The following is a 22,251-nucleotide window of genomic DNA, read 5'->3' on the forward strand; positions in this document are numbered from 1 at the left end:
ATTAAATAATTAAATAAATAAATAAATAAATAAATAAATAAATAAACCCTAAAAACTGGTCCTTGAAAAAGTGTTTCTGCGTGAAACCAGTCCCTGGTACAAAAAAGGTTGGGGACCACTGCCCTATATCACCAGGCTTGAGATTTTGAGCTTGGACAACCTTGAACTACGCCACCTATGGTTAGACTTAAGTGTGGCACACAAAATTATCTGCTACAATGTCCTACCAGTCAATGACTACTTCAGCTTCAACCACAACAATACAAGAGGACACAACAGATACAAACTCAATGCAAACTGCTTCAAACTCGATTGCAGAAAGTACGACTTCAGCAACAGAGTGGTCAATGCCTGGAATGCACTACCTAACTCTGTTATTACATCCTCTAACCCCCACTCCTTTAACCTCAAGCTAACCACTATTGACCTTACCCCATCCCTAAGAGATCTGTAAGGGGCGTGCATAAGTGCACCATCATGCCTACCGCCCCGGTCCTATTTTCCCCATTTATTCGTACATATTTCCTGTATTCTTACTCATGTTTATACTTGCACCTATTGTAAGCGATTGACAAATAAATAAATATCCAGTTGTAGGTTATATTTACTGTGAAAAGTTTGGGAAGAATTGCCTCTTAATTTCTGTTGTCTTTTTACCTGATAATGTGATCCAAAATAACTCCTGCAGCAGCAGGGCTTATTTCATGATATGCAGCATTAGAGATTTGTAACTTTTGCTTCTTGCAGAATTTTTAGATGGGGCAATCACTAAGCAGCTGTCAGGAAAATAGCAGATACCTTTTACCAAATTTAAAATAACTATGGCAACAAAACTAGTAAAATCATTTCTAGAAGCATACTGGCATTGTATATATTTGTTCATTTTCAACATCAGTGATGGCAGAGACTGGCCAATATGTAACCATACGTAACAGAACAGGCTGAACTTGGCTCAGCGGTGTTTTGCATAATTTTGTTTTCATCATTCAGTTCAGCAATTATTTGCTGAGGAATTAGAATGGCCCTGAAAAACCAGTTAGTCAATTGGTCATGCTGCATTAAACTGAAATGAGTTTATCTTTTACAATTAGAGTAAATAGTTTGTTCCCAGCCTTCCAGAATCTTTAAAATAATGAGAATTTATATTAGCTAAAACTCATTCAGTGTCATTCAGTCACTGTTTGATTTACAAAGCAACAGCAGTGTCAGAAAGTTGCAAGAAACAGGGGCTTCCTGTTTGAAATCCGCGATCATGCGCACTGTCAATCCCTGCTTGCCGCTGGAGCGCCCTGATCCTTTGGATTCGGGGCTGAAGCCACCCCGTAGAGGTGGTGAAGAGGGGGGAGATTGCTAGCTGAGTGGAGGGGAGCCGCATCTCTCCTCCTTGGCTGGACTAAACTCCCTTTCCTGAAGGCGGTTGCAGCGGTGGTCAGAAATGGCCACCTCAAAGAAGAACCTGACTAGATAAGATTGTGCAGGAGGAAGACAAAGAGGAAAGCAGGACAGACCGGGCTAAACAACAGAGAACATCTAAGCAAGGTACCCTGAATCTAAAAGTACTTAGAGGGATACTTCTGAAAGAAGACTTTTAAGCGGCGAAGGAGAGAGAAAAGGAGGTTAAAAACCCTTTTTTTTACCTTTATATTGACAACTGCAAATGGTATGGAAAGAAATTTATATTAATTTACTTTGACACTAATAGCCAACTTTAAGCTGAAATTTAAGTATCAAAAGGAGAATAAAGATTTTTTTCTTTGGTCATTTTAAAACCCTAAAAAGGAGAAGAGTGGAGGCAAAAGGGTGGAACTTGGAATAATGAAAAAATGAAGTGCCATCTGGAAAAATAAAGAGGATTAACAGCGAAACTTTGAAAAGACTCCTGAGGATACATTGTAACTGAAACCTTATTAAAAGATACAGTAACCCATGGCAAAGAAAAGTAAAGGAAAGAAACAAGAAACAAGAATCTTTGGTGATATATAAAAAAAAGTTTTTGGCATTGGTTTTTTCTTTTTTTTGTTTTTACTTAAAGTCAATTGGGTGGTTGTTCAAAACTGTTTAAAATGGCATCACTCCTGGAAGAATTGAAGATGAGTCTTAAAAAAACAGAAAGAAGATGCAGAAAGGGGAGGAAGATCCTTTGGCTTCATATTTGAATTTCTTGAAATGGAGATCCTGAACTATGAAAAGCAAAAGGGAAAACTTCAAGAGCAAGAAGAAGGTGGGACAAAGAAGAAGGAAAAAAAACAGGCTGCCTGTCAAATAGAACTGTTAATTTGTGCATGCTTTGTCCCTCTATTTTTCATTATAATTGCTTTTAACCACATCTACGCCAGGAAAAGCTTTATCCAAGCCAATAGAAGGTGGCACACTTATTCTTGACATGTGCTCCAACATCAGCCCATACTGTAAGCCATGGTCTGAAATATTTTCCTATTTAACAACTGGAGGCACTGATCCAAGTCTTATTAATAACAAAGAGGTAAATAAGGAGTTAATTAAGATTTTTTTTCCAATGTAGACCTGTGCTGTGAATTTAACATTTAATTACAAAATCAGGACATTCAGGACTATGTTGTTAGGCTTACACAATAGAAATGAGCAATTGTGGATCAGCCTACTCTTTTTTGAAATAACGCCCACTTATATAGGAAAACTTGTTCACATAAATAATTTTGTAAATGTCTCTACAAAACAGTCTGAGATCATTCATATTGAAAAGCCATACTTTAGTTCCCTGCTGTTTGTTCAGAAAGTCCCAGTGGACTGGGTTTATAACACGTTAAACTTCCAAAATGCTACTGTGACTTTATGCAATGTATACATTTTGTTAAATCCATGCTGTACATGCTGACCCAAAAAGGTTGCTGACCTGCATTTGGCAAATAAGAATATATTACACCAAGTATGTGAGTATTAATGAAAATAACACCCTTAATCTTTGCCATGTACAGCAATAGATATCAAAATTATGTTCAATATAAAGCAATGTTCCTCAACCTAATATTCTCCAAATGAATTGTACTTCTTCCTGAATTTCCAGCCAACTTGTAGTACTATACTACAAAATATATAAATGTGCACTATAAGAATGTTGAGTAATGGAATTGTGAACTTAGGCTGGAAAAAAATGGCTGTGAAACAGAAAATCCTAATAGTCTTGAATTAATTCATCACTATTTCTGTTCTCAATACCTGTTCAAGTTTACACCAATCTACTTAGCCAGAATAATATGCAATGACTTATAGAAAAAAACAACACCTTGGGTAACATTTATATTTCAATCATTGGGTAATATTTATATTGAATAACAATTAGGGATACTGCTGATAAATGCTACATTAGTTCTGTACACTGGATTTTATAATAAAGAATGATAATGTGATGATGTTGTAACAATTTTATTTTATAATGTAGGATGATACTCTGTTGCTCTAACTGCTTCACTCATATTTGATTCTAAACTTGATTTTCCCTTCTTTCTCACACTCCTCTAAACTTAAAACATACTAAATATCCAGTTGGAATTTTAATCACATAAGTAACCTTACAAAAAAGTATGAATTGTCAGTTGGGATTTGGAGGAGGGGAAAGCTGGAATTCACATAAGCTGCAAATAAGCTATGTTAATAGGTTAGTGCAGTGTATAAATCCTATCAAGGTCTGTGCTTGTATGGCCAGTAAACTATGGTTTGCTTAACAATCCACAAAGGACAAGGCTCACACTTCATGCCACCCAATACATAACATTATAAAAACTATCAAGCAATTCAAAAAGTTTGAACAATACAGCAAACTAAAACAAAAAAACCCTATTCATTTGTGTATTGTGAATTAGTTTTGCATGTAGACAATTTTCATTTAAAAATTAATTACTCCATATTAATATGCCATTAAGAATGGAAAACATCTAGAAGCTTAATTCTTAAAGCACAATTTTGCCCTCAGATCCCTCTTGAAAATTTTACATAGCAAAGTCTATAGTCTAGTTATTTGTTCCTACTACACTATATTAGCAAAATACATGAGGGATTCTTTTGCAGTTGTGTGCTAAAAGCATGCATGCATCTCCATATAATTGGGAACACCACAGTGCAAGTGCCAAGGGAAAGGCATTAAAAAATGTCAGCATATAACAACCTTCACTTCTTTTATCTGATAATCTTTATAACACTGGAGAACATGGAAAGGTAGAGTGCAATGAAGACCATGCAAGCCACCTTCATTCGCTTCACGGTTGTATCTGTTTTTTGCACGGAAGAAAACCCATTCTTCATTTTGTTGTTCTGAAACCTTTCATGCAGAGGAATATTGGTGGTATCTAAACCATATTTGCCTGGTCCACTGACTATGTGCTCTGTGGACACAACAAATTTTAGCACGTAAAAATGCTGGGGTATGTCTTTAAGAATAGAAGTAGCAGGGCCTTTAAAACGGGTGCACAAGGGAACATGGATACGTGGAAGGACACAGGTAATATCACCTAAAATGTCCTTGTTGTGGGCTGAATGCTGTATGGGCTTGATGTAGCTAAAAAGTTGGGTCAGTGCATATTTCAATATTCCTAATGACAAGAAAGCAGCTTCTTGAACTCCATCCAAGAATCCCAGGAAGAGAGAAGTCACAATCTGCTTCATGATTGGTCGTAGCATTATCTGATAAAATTCACTGTTTTCCTTAGGACTATTGTGCACAGAGTGGTAAAGTTGTCGTTCTGTAGATGAAGCGCCTGGCAACATTCTTTGTTTCAGGAGTACAAACAGCAGTCCTAGAGTCCATTTGGCAGCATAATATTGAAAAGTATCGGCCCAATAAAAGCACAAGTTCTTTATTACTGCCTGGAAGCACCACAGGATCCGGACTATTGGGGCTAGCACATCTTTCCAGAGCTCCCTAAGCAGAATGCAACACACTGTACTTGACATCTTTTGGCTGAAGTGACACAGAATGACAATCCCTGTCACATGGACAGTGATCCAATAGAAGATCAGCCTCCCTACTGTGGCCAGAGGATGCAGCAACATCTTGTACAGTTTTACAAAAAAAGAATATATCAAGAAGCAAAGTACCATGAGCTGGACTTGGGGAAGCCATAAGGATTGTTCTGCTCTCTGAGTCATAATTTGCTTTCCATAAGGCTGGTAAACTGCACATCCTTTATTGCCCAACATGTTGTTAAGTTGGGCACCTGATATGTAAGGCCACACTCACTCCAGCACAAATTTCTTCCCTTCCCTTTGCATCTGTTTTCAGATTCCTTCTACGTAACTAATCTCATCACAACAAGCAGTTAGTTACATCAGAAAGAGAACCAAATATGGGCATAGTGAAGTAGGCTTGCCAAGTTGAACTCCAGGCATTTTATGACATCAGTCTTAAAAATAACCATTGAACATGATGCATGGTTTTTCTTCACCCCTTTAAAGGGGGAAGATATGGGTGGCCAGGAAACTGAGAAGAAAGAAGATATAGTTAGAAAGTACAATGGGGACTTGAGAAACTATGGTAATAGAACGTTAAAATGAATTCTAGGTTATGTGATAGTTTGACAGAATATTGACAGGAAGTATTTAATTTTGATTTTTAAATAACTTTATTATTTCAATTTATGTGGCTACCCACCTCAAAGTCATGATCCTGGGGAACCAATAATGTAAAGTAAACTATAAAAGCATAAAAAACGGGGAGAAAAAAACCCACACCTAGAAACATCAGCCAAGGTAAAAACAGACCCATTAATCTCAGGTCAGTATAAGACAATACAAAGGCTCAACCTCATCTTCTGACTCTCCAGTCCTTCTTCATCTCAACAGTATTTTCATTCTCCCGTCTTGTTCTCTGTGAATATTTGTGCCCAGTTCTTCAGGAAATCTTGGATTGTTTCCATTTTTTAAAATTACAAGCTTAAAAAATGAGAATGACGAATTACATTACATTCGTCATTCTCATTTTTTAAGCTAGTAATTTAAAATTGTGTGTGTGTGTGTGTGTACATATAGAACTGCCTTAAATAAACTTGATTTCATTATTTAGTTATGGAAGTTACCAAGAGAAATTAATGCTAATTTTCATTGATATTCTTTTTTAACATATTACAGAGGACATACAATCCATGTAGTTTTCTTATGCATTATATATTCCGTATCTCTATGGAACATCTAGCTATAAAACTGACATTTTGTTTTAAAAAAAACATGCTTCACAGAGATTTTGGCGAGTGCACTATAGCATAAGAGTAAGACTTTGAAATAATCAAGAGTTTATACAAGCTTAGATATTTAGATTTTAAAAACTGTTTTAAGTTTAGAGGGTTGTGTACTCTGCTTCTACATAGCTAACGAAAGCAAGTCCAAAAATTGTATATCTTTGAAACTAAAATGCTAGTAACGTAGAAGGCCTCAAAGAGGGCCTTCCAAATAAGTGAGCTTACAAGTTTGGGGCTGGATCTTGGAACTCTTTGTTGAGCTAGATCAGGAATAGACAATTAATTTTTCCAAGGAATCATATGAGAAACTGGAACTGTCTTGGACAGCCATTGCTGCACCGCACGATTAAGACCAAGACGTGATTTTCTAAGAGCTTGATTCCGAAGGTACGTTCATTCACAAGCAATTCCAACTTCAACTTTAGTATGAATTACACATTTCTAAACGGCTTTGCAAACCCGTCTTCTGCTTAATTGAAGCTCTATCGACACCCGTAGTCCCGCTCCACCTGCAATGGTATCACTTCCTTCTACCCTCCTCGCGACATTTCCTATGCACGCGTACGAAGGACTTGAAAAGCGCATGCGTAACAGCCCAGAAAGGCGTTTCGCCGCACCTCCCCGCGAAAAGGAGATAAATAGCGCATGCGCAGCCTTTGTCTTCCCTTCTGCGTTGGCTCGGAGAGAAAATGGTAGGTGTTTGAGCGGGGCCTGCGGTATGCAATCTACTGCCATCGCTTTCGAGGGTGTCTCTCACGTGTAAAAAGTCAGGTTTTTCTTACTTATATTTGATCAAAGGTACCCGGATAAGTATTTTGGGAGTCCTTATGTCATCATTGGATGAGAGACCCGGGCCTGTTAAGATTCTAAGAGTTGGCCTAGTTAGTTCTTTCTCCCTTTAAACGCACAGAATTGAGGATTTAAATTAAGACGTTCCTTTATGGAGGCTGGCTGGATTATTTGAGGGACCTGGCCTAGTTATTCAGGATACAATGCATCAGCAGCTATTCAAATTAAGGGCCTGGCTTATTTGCCAAGGCCACGTGGAAAGTGAGTCGCAGGACTTTATAAAGGAATAAGATGATTTCTGTGTTTACTGAGTCTGCCCATTAATGGATGGGATTAGTAGTTATAAAATAAAGTTTTATTCCAGTTGTATGAATATTATTTGCAACGCTGGGATGCAGTGCCATGATGGGATATCATTTGCACGGCCAAAGTCCCAGTAAATTACTTGCCCAAGTGTTAGTTAAGTCACTGTCTTTTAGAATGATTAAATATGTAAAACCCCTGTAGGATTATCTGTTTTTCTTCCAATAGAATTGTAGCACATGGGGAGAAGTCTCAATTTTGAATGTGGTTATGATTCTAAAGTTATCCATATACTCTCTTCATAGGGATGAGAAAAACAGACTATAAGAGAAGCATTTGTATGCGTGCAATTCTTGTCCACCAAAAATAAACATTTCCAAATTCCTCTAATGCTATTTAAAAGGGTATAGGGGAAAACATAGTAAAGCCAACTTGGCCTTTTTCTCAAGACATATACCTAATCAGAATAATTGATAGGAGAAGTGAGTCTTTTGAAGTAAAATATATAAATTTTCTTTATGGGCTAGTAACAGTCCTGGGAGCCTAATGTTTATGTTGCTTTATGCCTCAAATCTTAAATTGTTTTAGAAGGATTGTTATGAGTGGAATATAATGGTCTTATTCAGTGGAGGCTTGTTTTCTGCTTAAAAGGGGTCAATGATTTGAAATAACTTGTTCAAGATGCTCTTATGAGAGAAAATATTTTTTTTTTCTAGTCGCACCGCAAATTTTCAGCTCCCAGGCATGGCTCTTTGGGCTTTCTGCCACGTAAGCGCAGTTCTCGCCATCGAGGAAAAGTGAAGAGCTTTCCTAAAGATGATGTTAGCCAGCCTATCCATCTCACTGCATTTCTTGGATACAAGGCAGGCATGACCCACATTGTCCGAGAAGTGGATAGAGTTGGGTCCAGTAAGTATTCCTTTACTTTGTGGATTATGGGGGGAGGGAGTGAAACTGGTGCTTGCCACTAGTGATTAAGATGTAGCATCAAAACTACTTATCTTTCTGGTGTAGACTAGTTAGACTACAGTTGCTTAGCCGATCAGACTGCAGTTGAAGTACAGTTGGAAAGTCTGACTTATGTTCATCTTCTCTTTCTGATTGTGTAGTAGTTTGACTTTTGTATAGGTATAAGAAAACCTCTTTTAATCCCTTTTGAGTTTCCCATGGTAGTTTTCGCTAAGGGGTTTAAAGTTAAGATGGAAAGTCTATAAATCTTATAAATAAAATAATTTAACTTGCAGAACTGAAAGATTAGATTATTTCTGGGTGTAGCCTTTTGCATTTTCCATTAATTATAAGAGAACAAAATGGGTGCTTTAAGGATGACTTCTGTAACATCTGATTCACAGAGGTGAACAAGAAAGAAGTTGTAGAAGCAGTTACTGTGGTGGAAACCCCGCCTATGGTCATTGTTGGGATTGTTGGCTATGTGCAAACTCCCCGTGGCCTTCGCACCTTCAAGACTGTGTTTGCGGAACACATCAGTGATGAGTGCAAGCGTCGTTTCTACAAGAACTGGTATGATAACTGAATTTTCCTATGTGGGAAAGTATAAAGTTTATTGGATTTGGCTATATGATACTTCTGGCAGGAGTTACACAATCTGAATCTGGAATTAGAGCACTGAAAACTATATTGAAGGGTCTGTTCCTATTAAGATTTAGAAATGAAACACCTGCACTACACATGATGATTTTCTCGACGGGCGGACATAAGGAATTGCCTTTGGCATTTGTTGCTGATTGTCGAGTGTACTGAGTGTAGTTTCCATCATCAAAGTGATTTCAGGGTGGTGTAGTTTAAGAATTTCTGACATTCTCTTATTTCTTCCATATGTAATTGGCAAATGAGTGATGATTCAGGAAATTATTTTCACTAGCACATTTGGAGTCTTGCATATGAAGTGCAACACCCACCTATACATGTAAGGAAGTTCATGTTAACGTGAACCTGACATGTAATGTAAGACAGGATTATTTCTGAACATATTAATGTTCTTTGGCATTTGTGGCAGCTCCGCTCAGCATTGGCAGGTTGGCCACTGTCTGATGAGCTCCAGGCTCCGCTTGCCGGTGGAAAAGACTCCTTAGAAGCTGGCAATGAGCCTATTCAATCCCCTGGCGGTTTCTTCCACTCAAGCCACCTCCTTGGGTGGGCTGATGAAGGGCTGTGCCAATCCCCCTCTGCTCTGCTCCTTGAAGGCATAAGTCCAAGAAGAAGGCCTTTACCAAGTACTGCAAGAAGTGGCAGGATGAGGAAGGCAAGAAACAGCTGGAGAAAGACTTCAACAGCATGAAGAAGTATTGCCAGGTCATCAGGGTCATTGCCCACACTCAGGTGAGTACTTTCCTGGTTTCCTTCCACACATGGATTTACGGACACTGAAGTCTTATCCAAGGACTTGCTGGTGTTATTGCTATTATTAAATTGTAAGCTGGTTAACTTCTAATATTACCAGGCATGATATTCTTCCGATTAAAATCGGAATTCCGATTTTTTTGGGAATCCCCCTTTCCCCCACCCTTCTTCTCCTCCTTCCCCTCCCCTCGGAGGCCCCGAGTCAGGAGTTGCTGGCGCGGCTCCAGTCCGCGTTGCCTCAGGAAGGGAAAGGCAAAAAGGAAGAGCCGCCGCGGCGCTTTGCAACGGCAGCAGCGGCTCCTGGTTTTGCCTTTCCCTTCCCGAGGCAACGCGGACTGGAGCCGCGTGGAGCTGCACCGGTGGTAGCAACTCCTGACAGCCCCAGCCGGATACCTGAGCGGAGCCCGGGCGGTGCGAGCGGAGGCCGCTGAGCGGCAGGAAAAGGGAACTAGGCCAGCCACAGACCAGCCTCCGTGCAACACGCCACCGCCCAGCCCTGGTGAGGGAAAGCAGCGGGCGCTCCGCGGGGGGTCTCTTTTGGCTGGCCCCGATTTTTTTTTCAGAGCGGAATATCATGCCTGTATTACTCAACACTTTGTAAAACACAGTTGACATGTATTCTATAGTAACTAAATGGTCCTACTGAACATTTCATTGTAAAATGTTATTTGACTTCCCTGAAGGGTTTCGATTTTGTTGAGTATTTCACATGGTCTTTTTTGTTGCTTATTCTTCTGCCTGTTACTCATCTGGGTCTTGCTTATAAACAAGCTGTTTATCGATTTTGGCAAGGACAAGTAGTTGGGAATGCTGGTGCTTTTTGTTGCTTTTTAGCACACAGGGCCTCAGGTGTGGCCTATTCTGAGAACAAGCAATCATTCTTTATCTTTGGATGATTTCATTGAAGATGTTTATCTGATGGTGGGAAAAATTCACAGGTGAATAAAAAACGAGGCACCTTGTACAAACTATAATATTGCTTCTGTTTGGTCCATCAGATGCGCATGCTTCCACTCCGGCAAAAGAAATCTCACCTGATGGAGATCCAGGTGAATGGTGGCACTATCGCTGAGAAGGTGGAATGGGCCCGAGGAAAGCTGGAACAGCAGGTGCCTGTGTCCACTGTCTTTGGCCAAGATGAAATGATAGATGTCATTGGAGTCACTAAGGGCAAGGGATACAAAGGTAACTATTGTTTTTAGGTAAAAGTATAGTGAGGCTGGTTTTTCAAAGCTATGTAGGTTCTGGGATAACTTTTGACTTTATGTTGCCTTGTGACATGGAGAGCAAATTGTGATCTGCACTAAAGTACTGCTCAGTGATGAGGACATGGAATATGCACTGGGCACGGTGCCTGAGACCCATGAGGAGTTTGTTCCATGCTGCCTTCCTTCTGAGAGCAGCATCATAATGAAGGATGGAAGGGAACAGGGTGGCCAGTAAAAGATAACTGCAGAGACTTCCTGGGTAGTTTAGTTTAGTTTTTAGTACTTTCTCCTCAAAGAACGAGTAATTAACAGAGTAACTTGAAAAGTTCTGTGTTCTTATTCTTAGGTGTCACTAGCCGATGGCATACAAAAAAATTGCCCCGCAAAACTCACAGGGGCCTACGTAAAGTTGCTTGTATTGGTGCGTGGCATCCTGCTCGTGTGGCCTTCTCTGTGGCTCGTGCTGGTCAGAAGGGATACCATCACCGTACAGAAATCAATAAAAAGGTAAGAGGGTGTGCTTTAACATTTTGCAGCCTTGAGTTGGTGCTCACCTAGGTTAAAGCATTATTTCCACAATCCCTTGGTGCATTGGCTGTACTCATTGCTATTAGTATGAGTTGAAGTACTATTACTTCTACTTTAAAAGCATCTGTTTGGTTTGGGAGAATACCAACATATTGAGTTGGTTTGGATTCATAAATTTGAAAGGCATAAGACAACTATTAATTGAAGAGTGGCAGTGCAGTGTCACTTGTTGGTATCAAAAGGACTAAAATATTTATGGTTAAAATTGCTGTAGAAGAAATGTAATTCTACATAGAGTAATTATATGTAAAATTTTGGCTAACGTCAAATCTTTGGTGGCAATTGACAGAAAAATCTAATGGATATTAATCAGAAGTCCACAAATGATAATATAACTTTCAGCTGCATTTTAGTTTGCCATTTTCACTCCATATTTGCTGATAGACACAGAATACTTGGAACAAATAGTATAGTCTAGTATACATACATAGTATAGCATTGGTAACAAATAATGAGTATGTACTGTTCAGAAGGTATGTCTGTATTGGTCAACCTTCTTTGCCATGTATTAATTTTTTAGATCTACAAGATTGGACAAGGTTACCAGATCAAAGATGGCAAGCTAATCAAAAATAATGCTTCAACAGAATATGATCAATCTGACAAGAGCATTAACCCTCTGGTGAGTTGTGCTTAAAAGTTGGAAATAAACCTTGCTTTAGTGGAGCAGAATGATGTTCAGTATTGTTAAATCTGCACTATAATAATTTTTATTATCCTGTTTTCTTACAATGTGTTTTGGTAGTTTTTGTTTGATCATTAGTTGCTCTGGATTCTTTGTCTTGAAAAAAACTTAAATCATTGAGTTTTTGGTAGAATCCCACTGGGAATAAGGGAAACTGGCTTAAACAGTTAAAATATTGCTTCCTTTACCACACAGGGTGGGTTCGTCCATTATGGTGAAGTTACCAATGATTTCATTATGTTGAAAGGATGTGTTGTTGGGACCAAGAAGAGAGTTCTCACTTTGCGCAAGGTGAGTGTTTCAAAGGCGTTGGTCGTTGCTGAGGTTCCTCTGCTTCCTTGTCCAGAAAGTAGTCAGATTTTCCAAAAATCATTTACCATCTGCAGAAACACCCCAGACAGACAGTAGCTGACTTAGTTGTGTAGTTTTAATTCTAATCATGTTTGCAACAAAAAAAAAAAAAACTACTGATTTAAGCATGGAAGCAATAAGCTGCTCACTGTCTGAATGCATCCCTCTTGCACTAGGATTGAGTGGAGCACACAAATAAGCATCAAGCAGTTACTATACAGTTTGCATCTGTACCATATAATCCAGCTCTTTCTAGTGTGATTCCTGGCATTTCCAGTAATGTACAGCCAGGAGCTACGCTACCTAGAATTCTGGAAGTTGTTGCCAAGAATTGGAGAGCTCTGATGATCTACAGGGCTGATAAGTTCAGTGGAAGTTGTAGGTTTGCTGTAACATTTAACTGTTGGATTTTGAATAGGGGCTAATGAGATTTCTAAATTGACTGCTGATCAGTTTTTTTTCTAATCCTTTCCACTTTTCCCGTGTAGTCCTTGCTTGTGCAGACCAAACGTCGCGCCCTGGAGAAGATTGCCCTGAAGTTTATCGATACCACTTCCAAATTTGGCCATGGCCGTTTCCAGACAGCAGAAGAGAAGAAAGCTTTCATGGTAAGAGTTATTTCATTTCAAATTGTTACCTCAAGTAATGGTTTTACCTATTGTATCTGCAGCATAATTCATTCCACAGTGTAAAGAAATAATAGAGTAACTGTTGAGGGTCTGGATAATAATCAAGGCTTGTATAAAATTTACTACCTAGATGAGTTGTGACTTTAAAATTCTGCTTTCACCATTGATAAATATAGATTTAATATAAATTGGAAGCTATAACGTTATTCTAATGAAGATTATCTGGAATTTATGCCCATAATGGCTTACCATTTCTGTAGGATAGTGCATAACTTAAATTGTGACAAGAGGAAGGAAGTGGTTCTATACCTGAAAACTCAACTCTACAGTTATACTTAATTCAGGGTTTCCATTTTTCGATTTGCAAGCCATTATGGGGGAGACAATATTACTTTATTTGTTGGCTACTTTTTCTTTGAACTTTTCCCCTAGTTTTCATTGCAGTAAAATAATTGAGAGCTATATATGCAGTTTGCAAGCCCATTCTCATATTAGGATTCTCTATTATAGAGGAACCTACATGAGTTTGAGATCTTAAATGGGGGTTGATTTGGTCCAAAAAGCCCTTCTCTTTCTCCCCCGGTCCTTGCAAAAATTTTCTGCTTGAAACCGGTCCCTGGTACAAAAAGGTTGGGGACCACTGCTCTATTCTATGTGCAAAATTAAAAAATGAGTTACATTTTTAAGAGTTTGCCTTTAACACTGACACAAATCTATATAGAGGAACCTACATGAGTTTGAGATCTTAAATGGGGGTTGATTTGGTCCAAAGCAAATTTATTCTCTTGCCTTCCTTGGGTTAAAATACACTTCCAGTATTTTAACTATTGGAGGTGTAAAGGTGTTAAACTTGCTATGTAAATGTAGTCGCTGAAGTTGTTTTTACACTACTCCATCTAGCATGTTTAAAAACCAACATACATCCAAAACCAACATACATTAGATGTAGTTTACTAACCACATGACTAAACTTCAGACAGTGCTACATCAAGTGTCCAGTAGGTGGCAACATACTCTCACTGTTCAATGGAGTGTTGTTGTTTTTTGGTCTCTTTCCAAAAAGGAAAAACCCCACCTAACCTATCCTTACTGGTATCTACTATGTAAATTGAGATATTTTTTTCCCCTCTTTTCAGGGACCACTCAAGAAAGACCGCATTGCCAAAGAGGAGACTGCTTAATATCTGGCGTATTGGGATTTTCATCTGTAGTTTATAATAAAACTGCAAATAAAGTCTTTGTTTTGCCTTGTGCTTATAGAATTGTTGCTGTTCATCAGTGTTAAGTTAGGCTTTAATAGCAGATTGCTTAATACCAGTAAGTATTGATCTACATGTTAAGTAGCTGTACTGTCAAAAAATAATAATAAAGGAGTAGTTGATAACCTGATTCTGGAAGCCATTGATCTAAATTAATTGAAATTTATTTGGCTTTCCAGTGTTTAGGAAAGACTTTCTACACTCTACAGTGGAAATATTTGCCATTTATTTTGACAGCTTTTGTACCCGAAACAATCTATTGCATTTCATTAAGGAAGATATTCGAAGCAGACATTTAATGTGTGATATTGTAAAAAAAAGTTCTCCAGAAAGAATCAGCGGAGGCAAAGTCAATCCCCCTGGCATATTTTGTTGTTAATGTGATTGCAGAAGCTGAGACTCCTTGAACCAAGGCATTTTCATGGTGACGTGTTATGCTTCAGCAGTGCCCAGAGTAGAGTGAGGCATGCTGGTCTCTATTTTGTGCTCCAAAATACTGGTGATTCCTTGAAAAGATGTTAAAACCTGAAATGACTTATTTTTGCACTTGGCAACTTCCTTACATTTTAAAAACAATCCAGCAACTACAAAGATTGATATGAATGTGTAGCCAGAGCTGATAACTTAGAAATCGCTTTGCAGCCTTGATCTCTACAAGCTCTTGATGCTTTGAAGGGAGATAGCCAGGAAATCAAAAGGTAGGGTGGATAGTAATGGCATTTCAGGAAAAGATAAAATAAAAGAATAATTATTGCATTGTTGCCAAATAAAACATGTATGTAGGCACTTAGTCTGAGTTGAGGGAGGCTTTTTCCCTTCCAGCTTAAAAGTTCTGCAACTGGAAATGTGTGAAATTTTCCACATATAAACTTGTAAATGAAACAATGAGATAGCTCGTTTCAAGTGGATTTTGGATTGGGATATGTTTGAAATATGCATGTGGTAGTCCAGAGATCTCCAGACTTGGCAACTTTAAGATTTGTGGACTTAAAAGTTGCTGGCTGGAGAATTCTGGGAGTTGAAGTCCACAAGTCTTAAAGTTGCCAAGTTTGTGGACCCCTGTTGTAGTCAGACATGTTTTGGGGTTGGTGGCAGTTCAAAGGAAGAAAATAGTATTAGGAAAATCTGGGAGAAAAGGGTTAGGTGGCCAATTGAGAAGAATCAGTTTGGTCAAGTGGTTAAGGCACCAGGCTAGAAAGCAGGCAACTATGAGTTCAAATCCTGCCTTAGCCATGAAAGCTAGCTGGGTGGTTTTGGACCAGTCACTCTCAGCCCTGCATGGTTGTGAGAAAATGAGGAAGGTGTGTTGGACATGTTTACTGCCTTGAGCTTTTTGTAAAAATAAAGGTAGGATACAAATGAACTAATAAATAGGGAGGCTGCTGGGAGTACAGTTGGGAAAAAAGAATGAGCTGGACCACTTTATGCTAGGTACTTACAATGCCCTTCTGCATTTTCTTCAAGCCAAAATTCAGAAAAACCTGACTGTTTCTGGTGGATTTCTGAAGCCTATATTTTGTACTTGAAACCAAACATTTTTCATTCAGCACATCCCTAATATGGTATAGATGTAGATAATAGGCATTTTACAGAAAATAACTAGACTACCATTTATCTTGATTTATCATGTGCCATCAAGTCACGACTCTTAGCAACTAGATAGATATCCCTAATTTAGTATTTCAGGATTCAAGGGTGCATTTATCCCTGCTGTAATGGAGTTCCTCCACTTTGAATAACGGTCATCCTATCTTTCCCAGCATTACAGCCTTCTCCAGAGAGCTAGGTCTCTGCATCATATATCCAAAATAGGGTAATTTGAACTGCTTCATTGATACCATGAGAACTATTAATTTCCTACATAAAACATGCTGTGTCCTGTCTTTGTTGAGCTCAATAAATCAACATCTTTTGAAAAAAACAACACTGAAGCCATTAGATAAGCAGCTCTCTTTAAGGGGGTTTGTTGTAGGTGTTCCATATCAATGAGGTGACATGGCAAGACCTTATTTGCCAGTCCTGCCCTTAAACAGGCATAATAATTTGGCATGAGGTTCTTTGGGGATCTCAGGAAAGGTCAGTGAGGCTAGAAAGAGATACAAATTTTTTTAGTAAAAATGACCAATAGTCTACACATTGTTCCTAGGAATGGTTGACCAACAAAAATCACTCCAATAATTTAAAGAAAAGGGATGTTGCAAAATATTCCAGAATAACAGCAAAGAATCTGCAAGACATATTTGCATTTTCTAAAGTCAATATTTTAAGAATGAACAATAATGAAATGGATGGCAGGGGGAGGAAAAGGCAAAAAATATGCTTGTGCTACCTGTCTCATGTTTACTAATGACCATTTTTATGGTTCAGTGGGCTTTCAGGATAGCAAGTAGAACTTCATGGCATTGGCAAATTGGAGGAAATTTAAACCCATCCCAACAACCATGAAGCATGATGATGAGAATACTGTTACAGGGTTTGAAACAGCTTTGTAGCCTCAGCTCATAAACCATTGAGAGAACAAGAATTCTAAATTCTACCCACAGAATTATGGAGGGGTCAAGATATATTGTGAGTTAAAGCTAAAACAAGTTGTGCAATCCAGTAATCCATAAATTTGCTCTAGAGTGATTGGTTAAGTTAAAGTCTTGACTTCATACCAATTTAATCTTTCTGGTATGTCTGAATCAAGTTCCTGCAAGATAATCCAACAATATCAACAAGGTGAAATAGTGTTATAAAGAGGAATAAGTCAAAATACCTTCAAGCCAATATAGAGGAATGATCAACAAGAACAGGTAGGTATAGGATAAGTTTTAGGTCATTTATTGCTAAAGGAGATGCCATCAATTAGTAAATTAAAAATTATCTGACACTTTTAATTTACTAATTGATGGCATCTCCTTTAGCAATAAATGACCTAAAACTTATCCTATACCTACCTGTTCTTGTTGATCATTCCTCTATATTGGCTTGAAGGTATTTTGACTTATTCCTCTTTATAACACTATTTCACCTTGTTGATATTGTTGGATTATCTTGCAGGAACTTGATTCAGACATACCAGAAAGATTAAATTGGTATGAAGTCAAGACTTTAACTTAACCAATCACTCTAGAGCAAATTTATGGATTACTGGATTGCACAACTTGTTTTAGCTTTAACTCACAATATATCTTGACCCCCTCCATAATTCTGTGGGTAGAATTTAGAATTCTTGTTCTGGAAATGTGTGATATAAACATCATTTTCTATAGAAGGGATGCAGAAGAACAAGCTGATTGAATATGCAAGTGAATGTATAAATGACAAAACAGTGTTTGCTCTCATTTCAATAGTTACATTGCAAACTATTGACCAGATCTGAATAGTCCTATCATCCTCAGCTTACAAGGATATTGGAGGAATTGAGATGGATAAAAATATTCATTATACTAACCCTAACCCTTAAAAATGCCCATGGCAGCTTTAAAGCACTGGAGCAAGATGTCTTAATCTACTGACTGAGGTCCTACTGAAAATCAATCCATTCATGTTCATGAAATAGCACTATGAATTTGCAACATATCCTCATAAACTATTATGTATTCCCATCTATTAGCTTAGTTTCATAATCATTTAAAGTTAGTCAATATACTTTATTTCTGCAGGAGGGAAATTTTGCATTTGCTCAGCTACCGTAAGGAAGTAGCATGGTCAGAATGTTATGGATAAATGGTGGTGATACAGTCCTAGGCAATAATTTAATGGAGCTTTTGTATTAAAATTGGTTAATGTGTTGGGGAAATGGAACAAAGCAGTTTGATGTGGAAGTCATGAATAAAATGTAAGTATTTAAAAATTCTGAAACTTCAAAAATTCTACATTGGTATACTTATATCAATTATGCTTGATAAACCAATTTTTTGTTAGGATTAGTGTAATCTTTCACCTAAACTTTGATGGAAGCTAGCTGACTTGGGAACGAAAAAACAGACTGTGGTATCTTTCCTCTGCACTGTCTCCCCATCCCCAGAAATGGGGACCTGAAAAAACTGACCGATTTACCAAATAACAGGGAACCTTGCAAGCCATGTAATTTATTAGATACATATTCTGTATTTCCTTCAGAAGTTGAAGATGGAATACATAATGCTCTTTCCTCTCATTTTACTCCACGTCAACTTCTTGGCAGTATGTGACTGGCTCAGAATCACCCAATGAATTTCCATGATTATGGTGGACACCTTGGATCTCCGCTGTGCCAGCCCAGCTCCTCAACCACTATAGTTACTGCTTCTATTTATGTGGCACCCTGAGCCTAATTTTATAGCCTAATGTGTTACACAGTTTATTTTTATTTCAGTTGGGGCATCAGTTCAAAAATGAGGTTGAGCAAACATCATAAGCTTTCTTCTCACCTCAGGAGGGAAATTGGTTGATCAAATGTACAGTGTATCTAGGCCAATGTCTCAATCTAGCCACAGGATGGGTTGGAGGGTTGACTTTCAGACCAACAAATTGCAGAATCAGTGCACAAGGTAGAACACGCTTTCTTGAAATCTTTGACAAAAGCATATGAATATCTGAAATCTATATATAACTAACCAGCTTAAGATGAACTGCCATTGAACACATTAAATTTGTCCTTGCACATTCAATGGGTTTCTGTTCTTAGCTTTTCTGCAAGAATTTGCAACACAAAATCCCAAAGGCAAAGCTGGCTAGTTTAAGAGAAACTTGTCCAGCACATCTGGCAGGATCAATTGGCTGAGAAAGTTGACTTAGCAGTGTACCTACAGAGGATGTCCTTGAAGACACCAGTACTGTTGCTGAGTGAGTGGACCAGTAGGTGGTGGTCTCTCTTTGCTCTCTCAGATCCATGGAATGATATCTCTGCCTTTCTATTGCTGCAGAAATGAAGGCTGCATCCTGTGTTTAGGACACCATCTCCAAAGCAACCAGTAACAATTGAGTGATGTCACAGAGTTGGCCTTTGCCATGGGTTCAGTCTGGAAAAGGGTTGGCTGTCGGCAAAAATGACTTCTTTCGAAGTATCTGAGATCAGAATTTTAGACAAAGGAAACAGAAGGCACATTTTAAAATATACAGTACTTTTAGACCTTACCTTTATATAGAATTCTTTCCTTTGTATGCTTCTATGGTATGAATGCCATAGTATGAATGAGTAAGAAAAAAAAAAGGATAGCATCTGAAGGTCAAATTGCATGAATGGTGGTTTTGCCTACATTACAAATTTATTCAGAAACAGGAGCTGCTTCATCTGTTCTTTACACTGTATCTGGAGCCAGTTTTCCTCAGAGAAATCTTGAGGGGAGCAGGGTCCCTTCATTTTTCTTACCACAGCCTTCCAAAGTTGGTTGAGGGATGCAGCTCCACCCTGGAATGCTTCATACATGGCAGAGTATCAATCTTTTCTACCTGACCTTTGAAATTGTGGAAGGTGCAGTCCAGTTCCTCTGGAGTAGACTTTTTCAAACCCGACAACTTGAAGATGTGTGGACTTCAACTCTCTCTCATAATTCTCCAGAGAGCATGTTGAAATCCACACATTCTAAAGTTGCCAAATCACTGATATGGAGGTTGTCAGATTGGGAATAGTTGCATTTGCAGAAGGAAGAAACATCTAACTATCCTAGACTGGTCTCAGAAACCTGGTTAGTGAGAGAACCCAAGAAAATTTCAGGCTACAAGCCTAGGGAGGTTTTTTTTTAAAGCCTGGGTGACATAGACTAAACCACTTCTGTAATTTTCCAGTATGTATTGATGTATCCAAAGTTGATCTTGTCTTTTTAACAACCTCACATAAGAACCCCAATGATTATCTAATAAGGTATTTTCCTAACCCTTTGAGAAAATAGTAATGAAACCTTTTTTACAACATTTTTTTTTTAAATGCAGTGCCATAGTAGTCATTCACATGTTTAGCCATAAAGTTGGCTTAAGGGTGAACACACTATACATTCTACTGTGAGTGAATAAAACAGTAGAATGAATAAAAGTTTAGTGTGACATGCAAATCATATTACATATATACATGTTGGAAATAACATATTCAGAAGAAGCCGTCCTCTGTGAGGGAGATGGGTGGTTTAAAAATGTGATCAATGAATAAATAAAGCAAAGCCTTTAAAGTTAAATTTCCAGGTGAATGAGGCCACAATCACATATTCTGACACCATGTTAAGTTGACTTGTGAACAGCATCAATATAAGCATCATCTGCCACATCATTGTGACATGTCCTGAACAAACAGAAAACAAGAGATTTCCTTTTACAAGGAAGTCCTTGTAAGGATAGCTTTTAAAAAACCCTAACTATAGATCATTAATGTTAGAGTTACTTTCCAAAAAATTATCTAATCTAAGACTGGGCAATACATGCCCTTTACAGACAGCTGATGGAGCCTTTGGTAGGCCTCCTCCCAGCAAAATAGGGATAGGAAAAAAATTTCAGTACTTCTGATTCTTATAGAAATTTCAAAAATCTTCCTCTACAAGCTGTCACTATCGGTTTAATATTATGGAAAACAGGCTAGTGATAGATAGATAGATAGATAGATAGATAGATAGATAGATAGATAGATAGATAGATAGATAGATAGATAGATAGATAGATAGATAGATAGATAGATAGATAGATAGATAGATAGATATAGATAGATCTCACACACACACTGTATGCAATTTTTGCAAGACCCATGTGGTTTTCTTGGTAAAAAAAAAATACAGGAGTGGTTTGCCGTTCCTTCTCCCACACAGTTCATATGATGCCTTTGCTATTTTTAGTGAAGTGATCTTCTGCCTCCAGCAGGCTCCTGCATTGCTGTTGACCAATATAGGTGCTGGCTTGCTTTTAGCAGGGGTGGCCTTCAGGCTGGAGATGATCCCGCTGGGATTATATATTCTTGGCATATACTTTTGGTGTTCTTCACTCATCCATCCCAAGACTCCATCTCCACCCTACCCTCCACCTTGATGAAACAGCATTGCAGTCTCTTCTCTTTTCTCTTCACAATAATGAAACATGGAGAAAAATGAAAGTGGACAGATTGGCTCCTCTGTAGCTCTAGAGAGTTATATACAGTATTTTTTAAAAAAATTAGAGAACAGACAAAACTTTCTAGTCTGCTTCACCTGCAAAGTTACTAAGTAAATTTAGGTTCTAAAATTAATTAATGTAGATATAGAAATGGTTCTTTTTCAGCTGATGTACATGATTTTACTTACTCCAAAATGCAATATTTGTCATTGTGTTGTGTTGGATGCCTTCCTGGTCATTCTGAGTGGGATGCTGGCCCAAAAATTCTGTTGCAATGGTATTTTCCCAGTAGTAGCATTGCAATAATAGATCTTCCTAAGAAACCTTGTGTTCCCAATTTGCTTAAGGTTAACTTTCAGATTTGAGCTGGAAAGCAGTTATGGAACAGTTAGTGATGTTCAGAGCTGCCGGAGGCAATTGAAGGAGGTTGGGTTTTGACTTTCTCTATGCACACAATTAGCTTCACAATTGACCCACCTGACACTTCTATACAGAAGTGGGCCTCTTCCTTTGATCAGGCTGACAAGAAAGGGCACTTCAAGTATGCTTAACATGAGAAAGTAGCTTATTAATATGCCCAGTAGGGATGAAGGTGTAGTTTTATCCTGCGGGTCTATGCGTCAGTACTTCAACTCCATATTCTCCTAAAATGCATTTTATTATTGCTGCCTCCATTCTGTACTTTTTGCCATTTTGATGCTGGAGATTGAACCTACAAGTGTACATTTCAAATTGCTTCTTTTTCTTTTTTTCTTTTAAATGGTAGCTTGGTTTGATTTGTGATTCAGGCAAGTTTCAAATTGCTGCATCCCAGTCAGTTTAACTATTATTTAT

The 22,251-nt window shown here is 38.2% G+C and overlaps 1 protein-coding gene and 2 non-coding genes across 3 annotated transcripts; all 3 read left to right on the forward strand.

Annotated features, from left to right (window-relative positions):
* Nucleotides 1-6,773: 6,773 nt before the first annotated feature.
* On the forward strand, nt 6,774-14,373 carry RPL3 (ribosomal protein L3). The gene is made up of 10 exons (XM_026694858.2): nt 6,774-6,898; nt 8,015-8,207; nt 8,651-8,819; nt 9,503-9,638; nt 10,658-10,844; nt 11,214-11,374; nt 11,976-12,077; nt 12,336-12,431; nt 12,980-13,099; nt 14,257-14,373. Exons 1-10 carry the CDS (start codon nt 6,896-6,898, stop codon nt 14,299-14,301), a joined length of 1,212 nt encoding a protein of 403 aa, XP_026550643.1. The 5' UTR covers nt 6,774-6,895; the 3' UTR covers nt 14,302-14,373.
* On the forward strand, nt 9,455-9,502 carry LOC113409707 (small nucleolar RNA U82P). The gene has a single exon (XR_003370570.1). It is a non-coding gene; the product is annotated as a small nucleolar RNA U82P (small nucleolar RNA).
* LOC113409706 (small nucleolar RNA U83B) lies at nt 10,970-11,063 on the forward strand. The gene has a single exon (XR_003370569.1). It is a non-coding gene; the product is annotated as a small nucleolar RNA U83B (small nucleolar RNA).
* Nucleotides 14,374-22,251: the final 7,878 nt, after the last annotated feature.

The sequence above is a fragment of the Notechis scutatus genome, chromosome 6, assembly GCF_049901735.1.
Source record: "Notechis scutatus isolate UNSWTSFEM ecotype Mainland chromosome 6, rNotScu1.2, whole genome shotgun sequence".
Lineage (NCBI taxonomy): Eukaryota > Metazoa > Chordata > Lepidosauria > Squamata > Elapidae > Notechis > Notechis scutatus.

Coding starts and splice junctions, on each gene's coding strand:
- RPL3 (XM_026694858.2), top strand. Junction 12,078..12,335: donor ACAAGAGCATTAACCCTCTG/GTGAGTTGTGCT, acceptor TTTACCACACAG/GGTGGGTTCGTCCATTATGG. Junction 13,100..14,256: donor AAGAGAAGAAAGCTTTCATG/GTAAGAGTTATT, acceptor CCCTCTTTTCAG/GGACCACTCAAGAAAGACCG.